The 20,073-nt window shown below is 41.2% G+C and overlaps 1 protein-coding gene across 1 annotated transcript in view; it reads left to right on the forward strand.

The window, feature by feature from the left end:
• The window catches only part of ARHGEF33 (Rho guanine nucleotide exchange factor 33), a 282,191-nt gene that overhangs the window by 88,530 nt on the left and 173,588 nt on the right, over positions 1-20,073 (forward strand). The window contains exons 3-4 of the mRNA XM_077486478.1: positions 12,767-12,931; positions 14,728-14,849. Of these exons, the coding sequence (XP_077342604.1) occupies positions 12,767-12,931; positions 14,728-14,849 (287 nt within the window). The remainder of the gene's footprint in view (positions 1-12,766; positions 12,932-14,727; positions 14,850-20,073) is intronic.

The raw sequence follows: 20,073 nt of genomic DNA on the forward strand, positions 1-20,073 counted from the left end.
CCAATAGCCCTATGTTAATCCGGCCATGGTAACAAACAGTGATTAATGAAGCCCACGGATTCACAGGGGAACAAACAGTGGTAGCTACATGGAAGACTCGCTGTACAAATTTCTAAATCAGGATGTGAAAGGCCAATAAAAAATTTGTATGACATTTGGGACAAGGTTATCTCTAACTTGTTGCCTTAGAAAGCCAGCTCTGGAACCGGGGAATTCACAAATCTCAGAGCAGAAAGTATGAACTTTATTCTGTGGAAGAGACACTCTGGCCTGAGCCATGTTCAGGACTAAACCCAGATAAAGATGAGTCAGTCTGCGTGCCAAATTCTTAAGGTTCAGGATACACCTGAACCTCTGTAACTTCTGGGCAATCAAGGTCATGTTGTCCAACAGAAGTGTAGCACCCTGGGGTTTAGTCAGGGAGCTCCTCACCAAATTCCTTGTCAGGGGTAGCTACCACAGTTAAATTGTTAGAGATCCATTGATTTCTCCCTAAGTTTGGCCTTGTTGTACTTTTCTCTTCTACCACTAGGTGGCCCGGCACTTGGTGGTACTAGATATGAGAAGGACAACTCAAGGTCAGATTATGGGTATATGGGGTATCTCAGCCAATGGGCAAGGGTTTTCTTGAATCCATTGGCCTGCTGGTAGAGTCTATATATTTGGGTGAAGTCACGTGATCTACTTTATGTTCTGTGCCACCCGGACTGCCGTCTGGGTGGATTTGTGTTGTCTACCCCGGGCTGCTAGGCCAGAGATTGGGCCTATCCTGAGGGCATCTGGCTGCCAGGCTGTGTGAGGGCCTATCTAGAAGTAAGAGGGCAGCTCAGCATTCGGACTGCGGCTTGCAGTCCAACCAAAAGTGACGGTTCTGCCAGCCAGAGAACCTGACGTGGTCAGAGGTAGAAGGGAAGCTGTCGCCACTAAGGGACCAACCACCTTTATCAGAGACAACAGAGAGTAACTGAAGCAAGTACCAGTGCAGTATTCTCACCGAATGGGCACGGTGTAAAACTTCAGGTGTCAGGTTCCCAACTAGCAAAGGTGACGCTTGCAGAGCAGCCTTCTGTGTTAAACTAGGACCCGACCCAGTCAGCAGGGGTGAAGCTTGAATGTATTCGAAGTGCCAAGCTAGGGACCCAGAGGGAAGCGCGGTTGACTTTTTAGGGAGATACCACTGCAAAAGCCTTGAGGATCTCACGGGATTCAGAGTTAGTGAATCAGAGGGTTCAGTGAGAGACCAGGAGCTCAAGGGGCTGAAGAACTACAACTAAAGTTGTAGTGAAGCTGAGAGAACTGATACATTTGAATTAAGAACTGTTAAGTACTGTAGCCATAGGGGACAGTCAACCTGCACATGCAGAAGTAGCACCTTGCTGGGACCTTTCCCTGTATGGCTGTCCTCCTATTGAAGCCTCAGAGTCTGCCTATTGAAATTGCAACTACTTAAGGGTGTCCTGGCCCCAACCCTCCTTCCCTTGCAAAATATAAAAGGACTGTTAAAATAAATAAAACCTCTTTTGCATCCAAGAAGTGTCTGGTGCCCAATGACATTTACCACCTTTGCACCCACTATGCCTCACAACCCACTACAATTTGAAGGATGTCAGCGGTCCATGGTTTCAAAGGTTCTCATTAGCCTGGAAGAGGTTAGAGATTCTGCTACAGAAGCCTGCACCAACTCAACAGGAGGTCATCTAAGAGTCCCACAAAGTGGGTTGCTACAAGTGTGCAGTCAGATCAACACTATGTTAACAAAAACTGAGGTGCTGACGAGAGTTACAAAGTCAAGACCACAAAGTGATAGTGTAGGGACCCCAAGGAAAACTAGAAGTGTTGGGAAGATATGGACACCCAGGTATGCATCCACGATGTTCACAGAAGTCAGAAAACCACGGCAATGACAGATATGGTGAATGCCATGAGGAATTTCCAAATTCAGATGAAGATATACAGTACATGAGACCTAAGATGGACGGATGTCTACTTTGTATATATGAACAGTGAAGTAAAAGGGAAAATCATGGATCTTTTTTGCTGCAGAAACTGGGGCAATGACATTATTATCCAGAAGATCTGGGAGGGCTTAATGCAATACTGCAAATCGGTTGAGTAACACAGGAAGGTTTGATATGGAAATCCATGGAGGGGACACAGAGAGTGAAGCTCAGATTTGTAGTCTCATTACATAGGTTGAAAACAAGGCCATCTAGTTCAGTGGTGGTGAACCTTGGCACCCCAGATGTTTTGGAACTACATTTCCCATTATGCTCAACTACACTGTAGAGTGCAGGAGTATCATGGGAAATACAGTTCCAAAACATCTGGGGTGCCAAGGTTTGCCATCACTGATCTAGTTCAATCAAAAGAAAAAATAAACAGAATAAATAAATAGAAAATCCTCCATATACAGTATTGAGTCCTATACCTATAGTTGATCCAGAGGAAGGTAAAAAAACTCTTATGCCCTGTACACATGGTCAGACTTTCCAACGGAAAATGTGCGATCGGATCTTGTTGTCGGAAAATCCGATCGTGTGTGGGCTCCATCTGACTTTTTCCGTTGGAATTTCCAACACACAAACTTTAAGAGTAAGATCTAAAAATGTCCAACAACAAAATCCGATCATTTAAATTCCAATCGTGTGTAGACAATTCCGACGGACAAAGTGCCACGCATGCTCAGAATAAATTAAGAGACGAAAGCTATTGGTTACTGCCCTCTTTATAGTCCCATCGTTCGTGTTCTACGTCACTGCATTCTGAGCGATCAGATTTTCCTACAACTATGTGTGACCGTGTGTATGGAAGATAAGTTTGGGCCAAAATCCGTCTGAAAAAATCAGATGGATTTTGTAGTCGGAATGTGCGACCGTGTGTACAGGGCATTATATAAAGAATGGTCCAATTCACCCCAGCAGAGAAAAAAACAACACCTTTCTGATCCCCTAGAAGACAATCTATTATTCCCTGGATCAACAACCCAGTAATGTTTTTACCTGTAAATGTTAATAGTGAGTTATATTTTGTGCATTTAAGAATGCATCAAGCCCTTTTTTAAAACATTCTACTGAGCTGACCAGAAATAAATAATAATAAAACATTTAGTTCAGCTATTCTTTCCTCATAACCAAGATAGTCCATTAGTTTGGTTGCCTTTCACTGTACTTTCTCCAGTTCCCCAATATCCTATTTGTGAACTGGTGCCCAAAACTGAACTGCATATTCACGATGAGGTCTTACTAATACTTTGTACAGGGGCGAATTTATAAATAAATAAAAATAAAAAACTACTGACACCGTCCACTGCCCTACTGACACTGTCCTCTGCCCTACTGACACCATCCACTGCTCTAATGACTGACACAGTCCTCTGCACTACTGACGACAACCTCTGCCCTCATAGGAAAGAGACAGCTGGCAACTCCATAATCCTCAAGTATTTATTAAGCCATAACAGTGAGTATACATATTTAGATAGTTACATAGTAGGTGAGGTTGAAAAAAGACACAATTCCATCAAGTCCAACCTATGTGTGTGATTATATGTCAGTATTACATTTTAAATCCATGTATGTTGTGGTCGTTCGGGTGCTTATCTTATAGTTTTTGAAACTTTCAATGCTCCTCACTGAAACCAACGCCTGTGGAAGGGAATTCCATATCCTTGATGCTCTTACAGTAAAGAACCCTCTACGCAGTTTAAGGTTAAACCTTGTTTCTTCTCATTTTAATGAGTGGCCACGTGTCTTATTAAACCCCCTTCCCCGAAAAAGTTCAGAGAATACGTTCAGTACTCGCAACCTTTCTTCATAACTAATATCCTCCAGACCCTTTATTAGCTTTGTACTCGCTCCATTTCCAGTACATCCTTCCTGGGGACTGGTGCCCAGAACTGGACAGCATACTCCAGGTGAGGCCGAAACAGAGTCTTGTAGAGTGGGAGAATTATCGCTTCATCAATGGAGTTAATCCCCTTTTTAATGCATGTAAATACTCTGTTTGCTTTGTTAGCAGCAGCTTGGCATTGCATGCTATTGCTGAGCCTATCACCTGCTAGGACCCCCAGGTCCATTTCCATCCTAGATTTCCCCAGAGGTTTACCCCCTAGTGAGTAGATTGCATTCATATATTTGCCATCCAAATGCATTATTTAAAATTTTTCTATTTAACCACTTGCCGACCGCCGCACGACGATATACGTCGGCAGAATGGCATGGGCAGGCATATGGGCGTATATATAAGTCCCTGCCTTCCCGCGGGTGGGGGGCCCGATCGGGCCCCCCCCCGGTGCCTGCGGCGGTCGGTATTCGTTCGGGAGCGATCCGGGATGAGGGGGTGGCCATTCATTCATGGCCACCCCCTCGCGATCGCTCCCGACGAATAGAAATGCTCCGTGACATCACTTCCTCTCCTGTAATGTAAACACAGGAGAGGAAGTGTTGTAATCTCTCCTCCGTGTCGGTATTTTTCGTTCCGGCACCGAGGAGAGAGGATCGGTGAGTTGCACCAACACACCACACGTACAGTAGAACATGCCAGGCACACTCACACCCCCCCTTTACCCCCCGATCACCCCCCCAATTACCCCTGCCCCCCCCAGTCACAGTGACACCAATTGCATTTTTATTTTTTTATTTTTTTTTGCATTGGTGTCATTTGTGACTGTAATAACTGTTAGGGCAGTTAGCAGGGCTGGACTTACCATTGGGCTTGACTGGGCTCAAGCCCATGGGCCCCACCCAATAGGGGGCCCCGTCGAGATACATAGCCGAGTGTACTCGGCTCGGCTCCACTCACAGTCACACCCAGTCCCGCCCTATGATAGACATAACACAGGGACTGGGTGAGACTGTAGCTGAGCCAAGTGCACTTGGTTACTCTCGGCTCCGCTCGGGACTGCGTGAGGACCCGAGAGCCACCAAGAGGACCCGAGAACCGCCGAGATACACAGGACTCTGTATCTCGGTGCCGCCATTTTTAAACTTCAAGACTGGAATGACAAGGCTGCAAATGACACTGGGGCAGGCTGCAGATGGATGGGCAAGGCTGCAGATGGACACTGATAAGGTTGCATTGATGGGCATTTAAATGTAAGTTTTTTGCTTAAAATTCCTAAACTTGGAGTGCGTGTTATATGCCTGACGCCGATAAATGCGGTAATGTATAGAAGGTAGAGCCCGAAAGTGACTCAAGCCCAGGGGCCCCCACCACCCTAAGTCCTGCCCTGGCAGTTAGGGTTAGCCCCCTTTAGTTCTAATGTGCCCCCCTAACCCCCCCAATAAAGGTTTAACCCCGTGATCACCCCCCGTCGCCAGTGTCACTAAGGCTGGGTTCACATTGCAGCGGTTTATGAGAACGAATGTGATTCGCACTGCACTGCAGTGCAAATCACATCCGATCTCTGTGCGATTCGAGTTCAGCCATACAGATAGTATGGCTGAATTCGCGCCGCACCCGCCGCAAATTCGCACGGGACCCTTTTTTTGGTCCGCAGCAGAATCGGATCGCATGGGTGTCCACACCATGCGATCCGAGTTTGCAGATCGCACTGCGATATGCAAACTGATCTGGGGGTGTCATTAACATTTCACTGACACTCCCAGCAGTTCGCATAGGGCAGTGTGAACTGCCGCCGGGAGGCATGCGATGCGGGAACCCGCCGCGGATTTGTGGCGTTCCTGCATCGCTCCAGTGTGAACCCAGCTTAATAAGCGATCGTTTTTCTGATCGCTGTATTAGTGTCACAGGTGACGCTAGTTAGGCAGGTAGGTATTTAGGTTCGCCGCAGCTTTTTATAGCGCCAGGGACCCCCATATACTACCGCATAAAGCCCCCTGATTGCCCCCTAGTTAACCCTTTCACCAGTGATCACCATATAACGGTTACAGGTGACGCTGGTTGGTTAGTTATTTTTTTATAGTTTCAGGGCACCCGCCATTTATTACCTAGTCTCACTAGTGTACCCCTAAATTTAGGGGTGTCTACTTTCCAAAATGGGGTCATTTGGGGAGCGTTTGTGCCATCTTGGCATTTTATGGCCTTCAAAACTGTAACGCCCTTAGAAAGCCTGAAGGCGGTGCTTGGTTTTCGGGGCCCCGTACGCGGCTAGGCTCCCAAAAAGTCCCACATATGTGGTATCCCCGTACTCAGGAGAAGCAGCAGAATTTATTTTGGGGTGTCATTTCACATATGCCAATGGCATGCGTGAGCAATATATCATTTAGTGACAACTTTGTGAAAAAAATAAATAAAAAAAAAAAGTTTGTAATTTTCCCGCAACTTGTGGCAAAATATAAAATATTCCATGGACTCAACATGCCTCTCAGCAAATAGCTTGGGGTATCTACTTTCTAAAATGGGGTCATTTGTGGGGGTTTTGTGCCATCTTGGCATTTTATGGCCTTCAAAACTGTAATAGGTAGTGAGGAGTGAAGTCAAATATTTACGCCCTTAGAAAACCTGAAGGCGGTTCTTGGCTTTCGGGGCCCCGTACGCGACTAGGCTCCCAAAAAATCCCACACATGTGGTATCCCCGTACTCAGGAGAAGCAGCAGAATTTATTTTGGGGTGTCATTTCACATATGCCCATGGCATGTGTGAGCAATATATCATTTAGTGACAACTTTGTGAAAAAAAAATAAAAAAAAATTAAAGTTTGTAATTTTCCCGCAACTTGTGGCAAAATATAAAATATTCCATGGACTCAACATGCCTCTCAGCAAATAGCTTGGGGTGTCTACTTTCTAAAATGGGGTCATTTGTGGGGGTTTTGTGCCATCTTGGCATTTTATGGCCTTCAAAACTGTAATAGGTAGTGAGGAGTGAAGTCAAATATTTACGCCCTTAGAAAACCTGAAGGCGGTTCTTGGCTTTCGGGGCCCCGTACGCGGCTAGGCTCCCAAAAAATCCCACACATGTGGTATCCCCGTACTCAGGAGAAGCAGCAGAATTTATTTTGGGGTGTCATTTCACATATGCCCATAGAATGTGTGAGCAATATATCATTTAGTGCCAACTTTGTGTAAAAAAAAAAAAAAAATTATTTTTGTCATTATTCAATCGCTTGAGGCAAAAAAATAAAATATTCAATGGGCTCAACATGCCACTTATCAATTTCCTTAGGGGGTCTACTTTCCAAAATGGGGTCATTTGGGGGGGTTTTGTACTGCCCTGCCATTTTAGCACCTCAAGAAGTGAGATAGGCAGTCGTAAACTAAAAGCTGCGTAAATTCCAGAAAACGTACCTTAGTTTGTAGATGTGACAACTTTTGCGCAAACCAATAAATATACAGTTATTGACTTTTTTTTTTACCAAAGACATGTGGCTGAATACATTTTGGCCTAAATGTATGACTAAAATTGAGTTTATTGGATTTTTCTAATAACAAAAAGTAGAAAATATCATTTTTTTTCAAAATTTGCGGTCTTTTTCCATTTATATCGCAAAAAATAAAAATCGCAGAGGCAATCAAATACCATCAAAAGAAAGCTCTATTTGTGGGAAGAAAAGGACGCAAATTTTGTTTGGGTACAACATTGCATGACCGCGCAATTACCAGTTAAAGCAGCGCAGTGCCAAATTGTAAAAAGACCTCTGGTCATTTACCAGCAAAATGGTCCGGTCTGAAAGTGGTTAAACCTCATTTGCCATGTAGTTGCCCAACCCATTAATTTGTTCAGATCTTCCTGCAAGGTTTCCACATCCTGCGGAGAAGTTATTGCCCTGCTTAGCTTAGTGTCGGCCTCAGAGATTGAGCGGTTTACCCCATCCTCCAGGTCGTTAACCAAATTAAACAGGATTGGTCCCAGCACAGACCCTGTCAGACCCCACTTTCCACCCCTGACCATTCAGAATATTCCCCAATTATCACCACCCTCTGAACTCACCCTTGTAGCCAGTTTTCAATCCATGTATTCACCCTATGGCCCATGCCAACGGACCTTACTTTGTACAGTAAAAGTTTATGGGGAACTGTGTCGAATGCTTTTGCAAAATCCAGATACACCATGTTTACAGGCCTTCCTTTATCTAGATGGTAGCTCACCTCCTCATAGAAGGTTAATAGATTGGTTTGGCAAGAAGGATTCCCTCATGAATCCATGCTGATCACTGCTAATAATACATTTTTCATTACTAAAATCTTGTATATAGACCCTTATCACCCCCTCCAAGAGCTTCCATACTATTGATGTTAGGCTAACTGGTTTGTAATTCCCAGGGATGTATTTTGGGCCCTTTTTTAAATATTGGTGCTACATTGGCTTTTTTCCAATCAGCTGGTACCATTCCAGTCAGTAGACTGTCAGTATACAGATGGTGGCAAATGGGTTTTGGCGATAAGCCTTGTTCACAGCATACATGTAAGATAAAAACGAATATATATATATATATATATATATATATATATATATATATATATATATATATACACACAAATATTACATTAGGTTCTGCCCCTCCTTCAATCAGTAACAAATTGAATTAAACAATCAATAAGCAAAATCACAAAGTGTCAGCAGGTGTAATGCTGGCAGAAGGAAGATAGGAAGTATTAACTATGTAGAACACCTAGTAGAACAAAATAGCCTTATCCCGATACATATGTAATAAAAGAGAAGAGTATAACCATATATATATATATATATATATATATATATATATATATATATATATAAAAAGATGTTCTAAAAATACATATGTAATGTGATATACACAAATAAAGATCGTCTGGATAAAAACTGTTTAAGAAACAGATCTACATTGTAGCGGCGATTCATTCCCTGGGGCACTCTTGTTTGAAGATTAAATATCCACCAAACCTCACGTAACAGCAGTTTACAATGAATATCCCCACCGCGAAAGAATGGTTTAACCCTTTCCAAACCTAAAAAGGAGAAAGATGCCATATTTCCATTGTGTTCACACTTAAAGTGTTTGGATACATTAGATAGATTTTTGTCACTTTTATAAGATACGCCATGGAAATGTTCATCCACTCTAGTTCTTAAAGGTCTAGACGTGCACCCTACATATTGCTTATTGCATTTATTGAACTTGACAGTATAGACTACGTTTTTCGTGCCACAATTAATATAATCACAGAGGGAAAATTCCCATCCAGTGGCACATGAAACAACTGTCCTGTGTTTCCTAGAGTGCCTACTGCAAAAGCGACAAGTGGTAGTACCACAAATGTTTGATCCCACAGTATTGAACCAAGTTTTATTACATCTGTCAGACTCAAAAAGACTGTGAGATAAAATGTTACCTATTGTTTTGGCACGAGAATCTACAACCTGTCATGATTATTGGGGTTAAACCATTATCTGTGGAGAGTATGGGTAAGTATTTATAAACAATATTTTTTATTTTATTAATTTCCAAAGAGAAGGCGGTAACAAATGTAACCAGAACCTTCTCCCTGGTATTCTCTTAAAGGGTAAGTCTATTTTTTTTTCTGTGGCCAGACGAGCTGTTCTAGCAATATTCCATTTGTCATAATGTCATGACCGAAGCCTAGAGGCAATAATATTGCATTCTTTGTTAAATGCTTCTTCATCAGAGCAGTTCCGATTGGCCCTGGTAAACTTGAAGCCAGAAGTAGCGAATTTCCCACACACTCCTTGCGATATGTATGAGTTGTAATGGTACCCTGAACAGCATCACCCATCAAAGTTATATCAAAAAAGTTAATAGTGTTATTATGGCTGTCATAGCTGAATTTCAGATTAAAGGGAGTATTGTTAACCCAGGATGCAAAGGAAGCACAATCTAGAGAGGAGCTATTCCAAATCATGAACAGGTCATCTATGTATCGACCATACCATAGGATAGAACCTACAGATGGGTTGGCGGCAGAGAAGAGGAACCTCTCCTCCCTTTAACCCATGTACAGGTTCGCCAGGCATGGTGAAAAATTAGCTACCATCAAGGCCCCCCTGCACTGCAAGTAGAAGACCCGGTCAAAACTAATATAATTGCGAGTAAGAAGAAATTCAACTGTCATCACCAGGAACTCTATAAGAGCTATGTCATACATGCTATATTGTGTTAAATGGTAATGGAGAGCCTCGATTGCCAGATCATGGGGAATACAGGAATACTGTTATTTAACATCTAGTATAAGCCACTGATAGCCGCTTTGTCATTTCACCTCTTGTATTATATGTGTTAATACTGATAAGGTGTCTTTAATATGACCTGGTAACCTTGTTACCAGTGGTTGCAGGTATTGGTCTATACATTGCCCTAATTTTCAAAAAGGGAGCCAATGTCCACGGCTATTGGTCTCCCTTGTGCTGGAGTAAGATTCTTGTGCAATTTGGGCATATAATGGAAAATAGGAACCTTAGGAAAATCAACCATAAGAAATTCTGCAACCTTGGTACTTAAGACTGCCATTTCCACACCGGTGTCCAACAAATTAGACAATTGCTGCTTAAACACAGGAGTGGGATCGGAGCCAAGGACCCAATAAGTTGTTTGATCCTGCAGCTGAAGTAATGCCTCTGGTCTACTGTATATTCACTGCATTCAGTACTATGACCGAGCTGACCTTGTCAGCCTCCCATATTACCAAATCGGTCCGTGACCTACCATCAATGGCAGTTGTTTCAGATAAAGTGAGGTTATCTCTACTGCCAGTCGGCTTGGTCATAGCCCTGTCTGCAAGTTTAATTAGATCCTGCTCTACCAAAGCCTGAAAGGTTTCTATAGCTGAGTTCCTAGAATTAACAGGATAAAAATATTTACCCCCCCCCTTCACGATACCATACATACCCCCCCTCCAGTGTGCTTTCTGAACTGGCATTCAGTTCTACCAGAGGTTTTGTGACAGATAAATGAAGGTGTCTGACCACACGTTAACCAGCTGATATTTTGCAAAATGAATCAGTTCTGGATTAGCAGCAGCTATCAAACCCCCTGATGCCAATGTCACTGATTAAGTATTTTTTTATATGCCTAGCTTTGTTGGTGTTGATTTTAGCTTGAAGTACTTTTTGGGATAGGTTTCATGGGCACAATTAACCTCCCCAGCGGTATGATTATTTCAGATTTTAGGTGCTGAAAGCGGTACAATTATTTTGCATGAAAATTTGGCGTTTTATATTGTAGGCCTGTAATTCTTAGGAATAACTCACTTAAATCTGTCCAAACCAGAGTCTAGTAGACATCCCGAGTATGATAAAGTTTGAAAAACAAAATCATAAATTATAATATAATAAATAACTATAAATAATTATACCAAATAATAATATAACAATAATAAAAATGATTCAATAATGTAATCAAATCAAAAACACTGAAATTTGCTCAGTTGCAGAATTGTCACTGTCATTACTTTTCAGTATTTGATGACGGATCTGCCCACAAATCGCTATCGCTCAATTCTGCGAGTGGTTCTAATTTATTATCGCTGTTTTCTAGCTGGTCTAAAACCATTTTTGATGTAAAGGGACAGTTTTGGTTGCTATGGACAATCTCCAGTTTCCAGGCATAAAGAACAGTTTTTATAAAACTGCATGCAGGACACTGGCGAAACCACGAGGGACAAAGGGGATGTGAAATAATGACATACAGCAATGTAATCTGTAAGATTACATTATACTGTATGTAATGTGTGTGTTTTACTTTTTAAATTTGGTGCCGTTCTCCGTTCCCATGCGTTGCAACGCTCGCAGGGAACAGAGCTCGGCTCCGTGATAGATCGAGCAGAGGATGGCTCGTACAGTGGGGGGACATCGCTGGATCCAGGGGACAAGGTAAGTAATCTCTTCCTGAATCCAGCGATGCGGTCCCAAGTCTGGCTCGGGGTTACCGCTAATGGTACAACATTTTCACACCGAGCCAGACTCGGGAATACCACCAGGGGGGTTAACCAATTTTTCCACACCTGTTTGACAGGTGCAAATAATTAAATTTGTTTACAGCAAGGCCAATTCTTCCTTCCACCATGAGTACCTCTGTAAGGGTTATGATGTGAAACCACAACCAACACCCAAAGACCATTTTTTCCACAATTGTTTGACTGGGGCATATAGATTAAATTTTTAGCAGCAAGTTCAATTCTTGCTTTCTTCAAGAGTTCTTCTATAGAGTTGCAGTGTGAAGGCACCACGAACACCCATAGACCAATTTCTCCGCAACTGTTTGACCAGAGCATATACATTTTTGATAGCAAGGCCAATTCTTGCTTTCATCAAGAGTACCTCAATAGGATTACATTGTAAAGGCACCACCAACACAAAGCCCAATTTTTCTGCACCTTTTACTTCTATCCAAAGTCTGCAAAACACCAGACACCAGACTTTATCTAAAAAAATGGTAATCTTGGCCTGCGTGTACTATAATTTAGCTTCTTCATATATCCTTAATTCTTCATTCATATCCAAACTCTATTAGCCAGAGAGAAGTGGCATTAAAACAAAAGAACAAAAAAACAAAACAAAAAAAAGAAAAAAAGGCCAAGTGCTGTAATCAGATTGTATGCCACTTCAAAATCCAACAATGAATGACATCTTGAGTGTCAAAGGAGACGGCCGGGCGACTGTCAGCTTTGTTGCATTCAGTGGGGCTAAAACACCTGCTCCCAAAATGCTAGTCTCAACACAAGGTAAAGTATGATTCCAGGAGAATGATGATAGAAAAGACATATTACAAGTGTCCACAAGACAGACAACCTATTTTTTAAAGCATAGACTTATTACATTAATTCTTAAGACATGTGGGTAATTCCTTTATTTAAATTGCTGTATTATGTAGTTGCAGGTTTTGGCATCTGAACTTAAAACTGGATTTACAGAGGCCATGCAGGAATTGTCCCGAATACAGCATGGAGAGTACACTCTGGAAGAGAAGATCAAGAGTTGTCACTGTACTATGGAGGAGAAAGTCACAGAGATGAAGAATTCACTCAATAACCTTAAGGTAACAGAAAAGATTTGCAATCCATAAGTAGACCTTAGGGTTGATATGAGTGCTTAATTTACTTCCCATATTCTACTTTAATATTTTGAATTGCAACTCAACAGAAAACAAACTAAAGAACACAGCAATACAAATTGAAATGTTCTTCTGCAATATGGACAGTAAACATCAGTAATAATCATCCCACTTATTTATAAAGTACCTAGAGTAGTAAGTAATAACAAAACTTAAATGAAAGGAGGTGCTACCACCAGTTTATCATGTATAATTTATTAAAAATTCTTCGAAGCACTTTATTTATAACAAAGCCATATGATTACCAGGCCAGTGCTTCTGTTTATCAACAAATCCATTCCGCAGAACAAAAACTTGGTGGACAGAGGCTTTTAATATGGTATATGTCTACTTCATATTTATTATAAGCAGGTGTAAAACACGACAACCCTATACAATAATGATGCACTACAACATTTGCAAATAATGTTATTATTAAATTATTCTGAAAATGAATGGCTGAACTGTTAGTTGTAAAGCTCCCCATACCCCACAAGCTAGGGTGTTCAGCAATCCTATATCTCATCTGATATTAACCATTAGCAAGTCAGACAATTCGTCAACAATATGTAGTGCAGAAGTCTGACTTATATACAAATTATATTTGTAGGATTTGTGTTTTTTTTTTCAAATAAAAGATCCAGAGCTAGTCTCCTGATCTTAACTTTATTATCTATAAATTACTTAAGTAATGGCTATAGTTAAACTATGCTGGAAATGTGAAATGTGTCCACGTTTGACAGTTTGATTCAAGCCCTTATTTAGCTCTATTAATTGTATCTCATTTGGAGTCCAATTTTAGCACTTTCAGCCCTGAGATAGCAGAAAGTATTCCTCCTGAAATGCATAGGCTTCATCTGAAACATTTATTCAATAAGCTTTTTGATTTAACCTCTGAGTGTCATGAACTTCTGTCCTGCGCACTTCTCAATACCCATCCCAGTGTTTGTCATAATGTGTGGTCAACTACAACACGTCACCCACCTTTTTTCTGCTGCCCTCCCTCTGCTTTTGTTTTTTCAGTAAGCTTTCCTTTCTCCAACCTACCTTTCTTGCTTACCTACCCAACAGCCATTGCAATGCATTGAATGCTGAAGGACTGAAGCTCATGATGTTTAACTAGGCACTACAATGATAACTCTTTTTATACTTTTTACGCAGCTTCAGGTCTTTCTGCTATATTTAACTTATGTAAATAATGTACTATATATAACAGTATCCCAGAAATTGATACAGCATGCTTGCTTTTTATCTGGGATACCTTGTATCAAAATAATAAAAAAAAAGATTCTTTAATGTAATAGTATCCATTAAAATTAAACCATGCTAAATCATTGTATAATTACTAGAACAGATGTAATAGTCAGTAGAATCATAGAGGAATTTCCCTATTTTGTGGAGTGAGTGTTTAGTAAGTCACATAAAGAGTTTATCTCCATTCACATACTTTATATTACATCTGATTAGATCGGCTACAGTAATCAATCATATATTTATCGTAGCATACTTGAACAAGGTTTTATAACAACAACAAATCTTTATTGTTTCCTTTATTGTTTCTAAATGTGGGAACCAGTTGAGGCCATTGCTTGCTGTGATACGACGTCACTAAAAGGCATTTGTGACATACAGCAATATCAGAGGTGCTCATTATTGCTTACAATTTCCAACGTGCTTGCAATGCAAATATTTGCATGTTGCATTGTAGAGATGTATGCATTTCATTTAGCATTTTTCCACAGGAAGAGGTAAACACAGCCATGGAGATTATTCATGCCATTATTGCTAAACAGGAAGAGATGCAGCAGAAGATTGAACAACTTCAACAGGAAAAGAAGAGGGAGTCCCGCAAAGTAAAAAACAGGTGAGTGGCTCTTGGCTACATTTCATTGAGATCATACTTTTTTAACAAAAGGTTAACTAAAGGAACAGTTTATTATATATAATCTAAACAATTTTATGACCCAGAACTTTCAATAGTTTTAATATAATGAGATTCAATCTGTAGTTTAGTGGTACAGATGCAGAGGTTGTTTAATACTATCCAAAATTGTATTTTAAAAAATAGACCTAATTATTTGTATTCAGCGTACACGCCTTTAGTTTCTTTCTTAACTACTTGCCTACCAGGCACTTACACCCCCTTCCCCAAGCCATTTTTTAGCTTTCAGCGCTGCCGCACTTTGAATGACAATTGCGCAGTCATGCTACACTGTACCCAAACAATTTATTTTATCATTTTCTTCACACAAATAGAGCTTTCTTTCTGTTGTATTTACAGTGGTGTGAAAAAGTGTTTGCCCCCTTCCTCATTTCCTGTTCCTTTGCATGTTTGTCACACTTAAGTGTTTCGGAACATCAAACCAATTTAAACAATAGTCAAGGACAACACAAGTAAACACAAAATGCAATTTGTAAATAAAGGTGTTTATTATTAAAGGTGAAAAAAAATCCAAACCATCATGGCCCTGTGTGAAAAAGTGATTGCCCCCCTTGTTAAAACATACTATAACTGTGGTTGTCCACACCTGAGTTCAATTTCTCTAGCCACACCCAGGCCTGATTATTGCCACACCTGTTCACAATCAAGGCATCACTTAAATAGGAGCTGCTTGACACCATATGGTCCACCAGAAGATCCTTAAAAGCTACACATCATGCCGAGACCCAAAGAAATTTTTTAAGGGAAGGTTTTTTTCCCCCCTTTTTTTTCCCCTTTGGACATATGTATGTGTATGGGTCTTTATTATATATTCGACCAATAGAAAGGGGAGGGGAAGTAAGGATTCTCTTTGATGAGAGATGATTTATTTTTAGCATGTTTTTTACATATACTGTAGATTTATATGATCCACAGTTTTAATTTGTGGCTCCCAGGTAATTCTGTGGGTTATTGGCAGAGGTCTGGTTTTGTGTGGTAGCAGGGCAATCTCTATCCTCCTTCCCTCATGTAATATGGCGGATTAGGAGACAATAAGGGTATTTTTTGTCCTTTTTCCCTCATTCAATATGGTGGACTGGAGACGATATGGAGCTCAGACCGAGGCTGTTTGTTTGTGATTTGGTATTTAGGCGGTGCGTCAGAACGCCGTCCCGCATCCCGTGAACACGTCCGTTCGTGACGAAACGCGCGTAGGGAGGTAGGCGTTCTGACGTCTCCGCGTTCTACGCCCAGCTAGGAAGTGCGGGCGGCATACGAGTCCCGGCCGGCTCGTTTTTCTTATTATACGATCGTATTCTTCTATGTAAGTGTGAGTGCAATACTGTTTATTTTTTAATTCCATTAAACTAAGAGGTTTTACGCTATGCGAGTGCCTTTTTGATTTTTTTATATGATCCACGATACCCTCGTTCCTTGTCTGGAGGCTTCGTATCAGAGATAAAGGCTGTGTGGCTCCTGTGACGGTTCATCCAGAACTTCTGTGCTTTTGCCTTGTTGATCTCATTGACACTGAGATCTATAATTTTGGTAAGCGGCCCCTCTTCTCACTGGTGGAGGATTGTTTGGATTTTCCTTATCACAGAACATTGTGGGTGTTAACTCCATATTCTCACTTTGGAAGAATCAACACTGCTCTTTGGACATTTTTTCTGGGATTTTTTCTTTTTTTCTTTTTTTCTTTAATTCAATACTCTTTTTTGTTGTTTTTTTCTGTTCATTCATTACAACTAATTTGGGGGTGTGTCGGTTTATTTTCTTTAATACTGATAATTTATATGATTTATATATAAGGGGTATGCAATTTATGCTAATCATATTATGGGCACTGATTTAAAAACAATTTTTTTGTCACTTATATGGTGAAAAGATATTATTCACTGATATAATTCAATTATTTGTATCCCTTTTTGCCACTAATATTTCTTGTGATTATTGATGAATTTTTGTGATTAGATTAATTTTTTCTGTTTAGAGTTTTTTTAGAGCAGCTCACGTTTTTCACTTATTTAGTCTGTTATCGGAGTATTACGATTAGGGTTGCTGCTTGTAGAGAATTTATTTATAATATTTTTTTATCTTGTTTGAATAGCGCGGTTTACTTTTTATATCATATTAATTACAGCGACCAGGGTTTTTTTTTTTAAGAACCTGATTAGAGCCAGAGGCTCTCATAGGCTTCGAAATAGGGTGGACTCGGGACGCAGAGCATTGCATCTGGAACCCACCCAGGCATGTTGCAACAGCAAATGAAAATTCGCTGTTGCAACACTGATCTTCCTCCTATCCATTGGGGAAGTAGGCATGAAACCTGTTTCTCAATTGGCCAAAATATCAGGCAATCCTATTGGTCGTCTAGTGCCAGGAGGAGCAGAGAGAAGATACTGCAGAAGCTGCTCCAGGAGACACTGGAGAAGCTTTCCCCGAGCCCGCCATGCTGGAAGATGGCCACATCCGACCGCTGCTCTCACATCCAGGGTAAGGACAGCGGGTGGTGGTGGGGGTGGGTGTGTGTGTTAGTGCCGTGCCGCGGTGGAGTAGGTGGCAGTTGTGCTAGTGCCGCTCCATCAGCGGCCTGGGGGAGGGGGGTTGTTTGCTGCCTTCCCCCCAAAAAAAAAACACCAGCCGCCACTGGTGGCAAGGTAGAAAAGCAATTGAAATAGGGCATGTTTTGCAACTTGAAGTCTCCAAAACACAGCTGGATGCTGCTCCCACCAGTGATCCCAATGCAGGTGGTATAGAAGCTCTGCATGAACCACACAATTTCCATAGGTCTTGTGTAACTTCCTTTCCTAAGAGTTTCTCAGACCCTGAATACAAACACTAATGCTTTGAAAGCAAGTAAAGAGTAATCTTTCCTACGCTTAATACCGTTTAACCTCTTGCACCTTACAATCTGTAAAAATGCTCCTGTCAGGCATTCTCTCCCTCTGTGCTGATGGAATATTCATTATGTTTTTTTATTTTATTTTATCCAGCACAGAAAGCACTTGCCTGCACTAACAATAAGAATCATTCATTATGGTTCCCAGTCACGCGATCATCATGACAGCCAATAAACAAAAGAGTTTGCTTTCAAATAAACCTGCTGACCATGGCTGTCATAGGCTGTTCACATATGTAGGAGTACAGAAATGCATGTAAATTGCGCATTCCCGCATCGGCATGGAGCCTCACAAAAAAAACCTCTCTTTAAAAAAAAACCTGTGGAGGTTCCATTAAAGTGGTTCTAATGGCTCAAGGCCCCATCAGCATCCAGCAATATGCAAGAGATCCTTGGCTCTCCAGGGACTCTCCCTCCTCATTGGCTGAGACAGCAGTGGGAGCCATTGCTGTCAATCACTGCGAGTGAGCCAATGAGGAGAGACGGGGTGGGGCAGCACTGTGGCTCTGTGTGTGAATAGACACACAAAGCAGTGGCTCAGGAGCGAGCTCAGCTGCTTGCTCAGGGGCCACTGGGCAGGAGGGAAGGGCCAGGAGCGCTGCTTGCTCAGGGGCAACTGGGCAGGAGGGAAGGACCAGGAGTGCTGGGGACCCAAGAAAAGGAGGCTGCTCTTTGCAGCGGGCACAGAGCAGGTAAGTATAACATGTTTGTTATTTATTTTTTAAACAAATTGCCTTTAATATCACTTTAAATTATAATGGCACCCCTATGAACTGAAAAATGCATTGCGCTTTCACACACACATAATTACATAGTTACATAGTTACATAGTTAGTAAGGTTGAATAAAGACACCAGTCCATCCAGTTCAACCTGGGTGAGTATCTACAATTGTCAGTAGCCCTGTACATTGCACACTCACATCGGTCCCTACACTCAAGGAGCCCACAATCCAAGGTCCCCATTCATATACTAGGGCCAATTTTGGACAGAAGCCAATTAACCTACCTGCATGTCTTTCTAGTGTGGGAGGAAACCAGAGTACCCGGAGGAAACCCACGCAGGCACAGAGAGAACATGCAAACTCCAGGCAGGTAGTGTCGTGGTTGGGATTCAAACCAGCGACCCTTTTTACTGCTGGGCGAGAGTGCTGCCCAATGCATGATGCCAAGGTTTTGTTTTAAAAAAAAAACATTCAGGGGCCTTTTCCCCACAGGAAACGCAGGTACAGCAGCCCTTTCAAATGAATGGGCTGCTGTGCCCATGCAAACATTGCCGCAATAGCATCCAAGATGTAAATCTAGGCATACAGTGTAACAAAAATAAATTAAATTAATTAACATTTTGACAAAACACTTTCAGGTGTAAAAACATAATGTACTTGACAAATAAAAGCCTTATATGTCATTATCAATAGTGTAAAAATGCCATACTGATTTTGCTAACTTTGGTTTGGGCATCTTGGCTTCAATGACTTCTGATCACAACTATATTAAAGCTTCAAGGAGTTACAACATAATAACACCAATGCTTACAGCTGTTTTTTCTTAAACACCACACACATACAGTATTCAGACAGTATACAGACAGTATACAGACATGTACACAGACATACACACACAACTTTGAGATCTGTGTATGCTAAATTGCATTCCTCTTTACTTATAATTAAAATTATAGATATAACTTCTTTTTTGTTAATTTGCATATGGTTCAACTTTATGTAAGCCAAAGTTGTCAGAGAAAAAGAAAGACACATTCAAAATTAAAAATATAATTTACCAATTCCTGGGAGCATTTTTTTAATAATTATAAAAAATTGTATTATTCTTCACATTAATAATCAGGTCGCCTTGTGTCTAATTATAAGTAATTCACAGTGCAGACTAAAGAACCTTTGATTTCTTGTTAGAAGATGGGAGTATGGAATGATCTAGTTATATTTCACATTAGTTTCATAAATTATAGCTATAGATATTTTAAAGCTAAGGTATAGCTAAACATTATGTTGCACTTCATCAGGTCAAGTATGGTTTAGCTTGTATAGTAAGGTTACATTTGTATTAAACCCAAAAAGAAGCATGTGATCAGGGCTGGTGCAAGGATCGTTGACACCCTAGGCGAAAACCTATTTTTGCCGCCCCCCCCCCCCCCCGGCTGCGCCCATGACTCCACCTTACCCTGCCCTTGCTACACATGACCTATCTAACCCCTACACTGACCCCCTGACACATAAACTAATCCACCTGACTCCTACTTCCTGCAC

This window comes from Lithobates pipiens, unplaced genomic scaffold (assembly GCF_037356315.1).
Source record: "Lithobates pipiens isolate NorthernLeopardFrog02 unplaced genomic scaffold, aLitPip1_a1.2 Scaffold_18, whole genome shotgun sequence".
Taxonomy (NCBI): domain Eukaryota; kingdom Metazoa; phylum Chordata; class Amphibia; order Anura; family Ranidae; genus Lithobates; species Lithobates pipiens.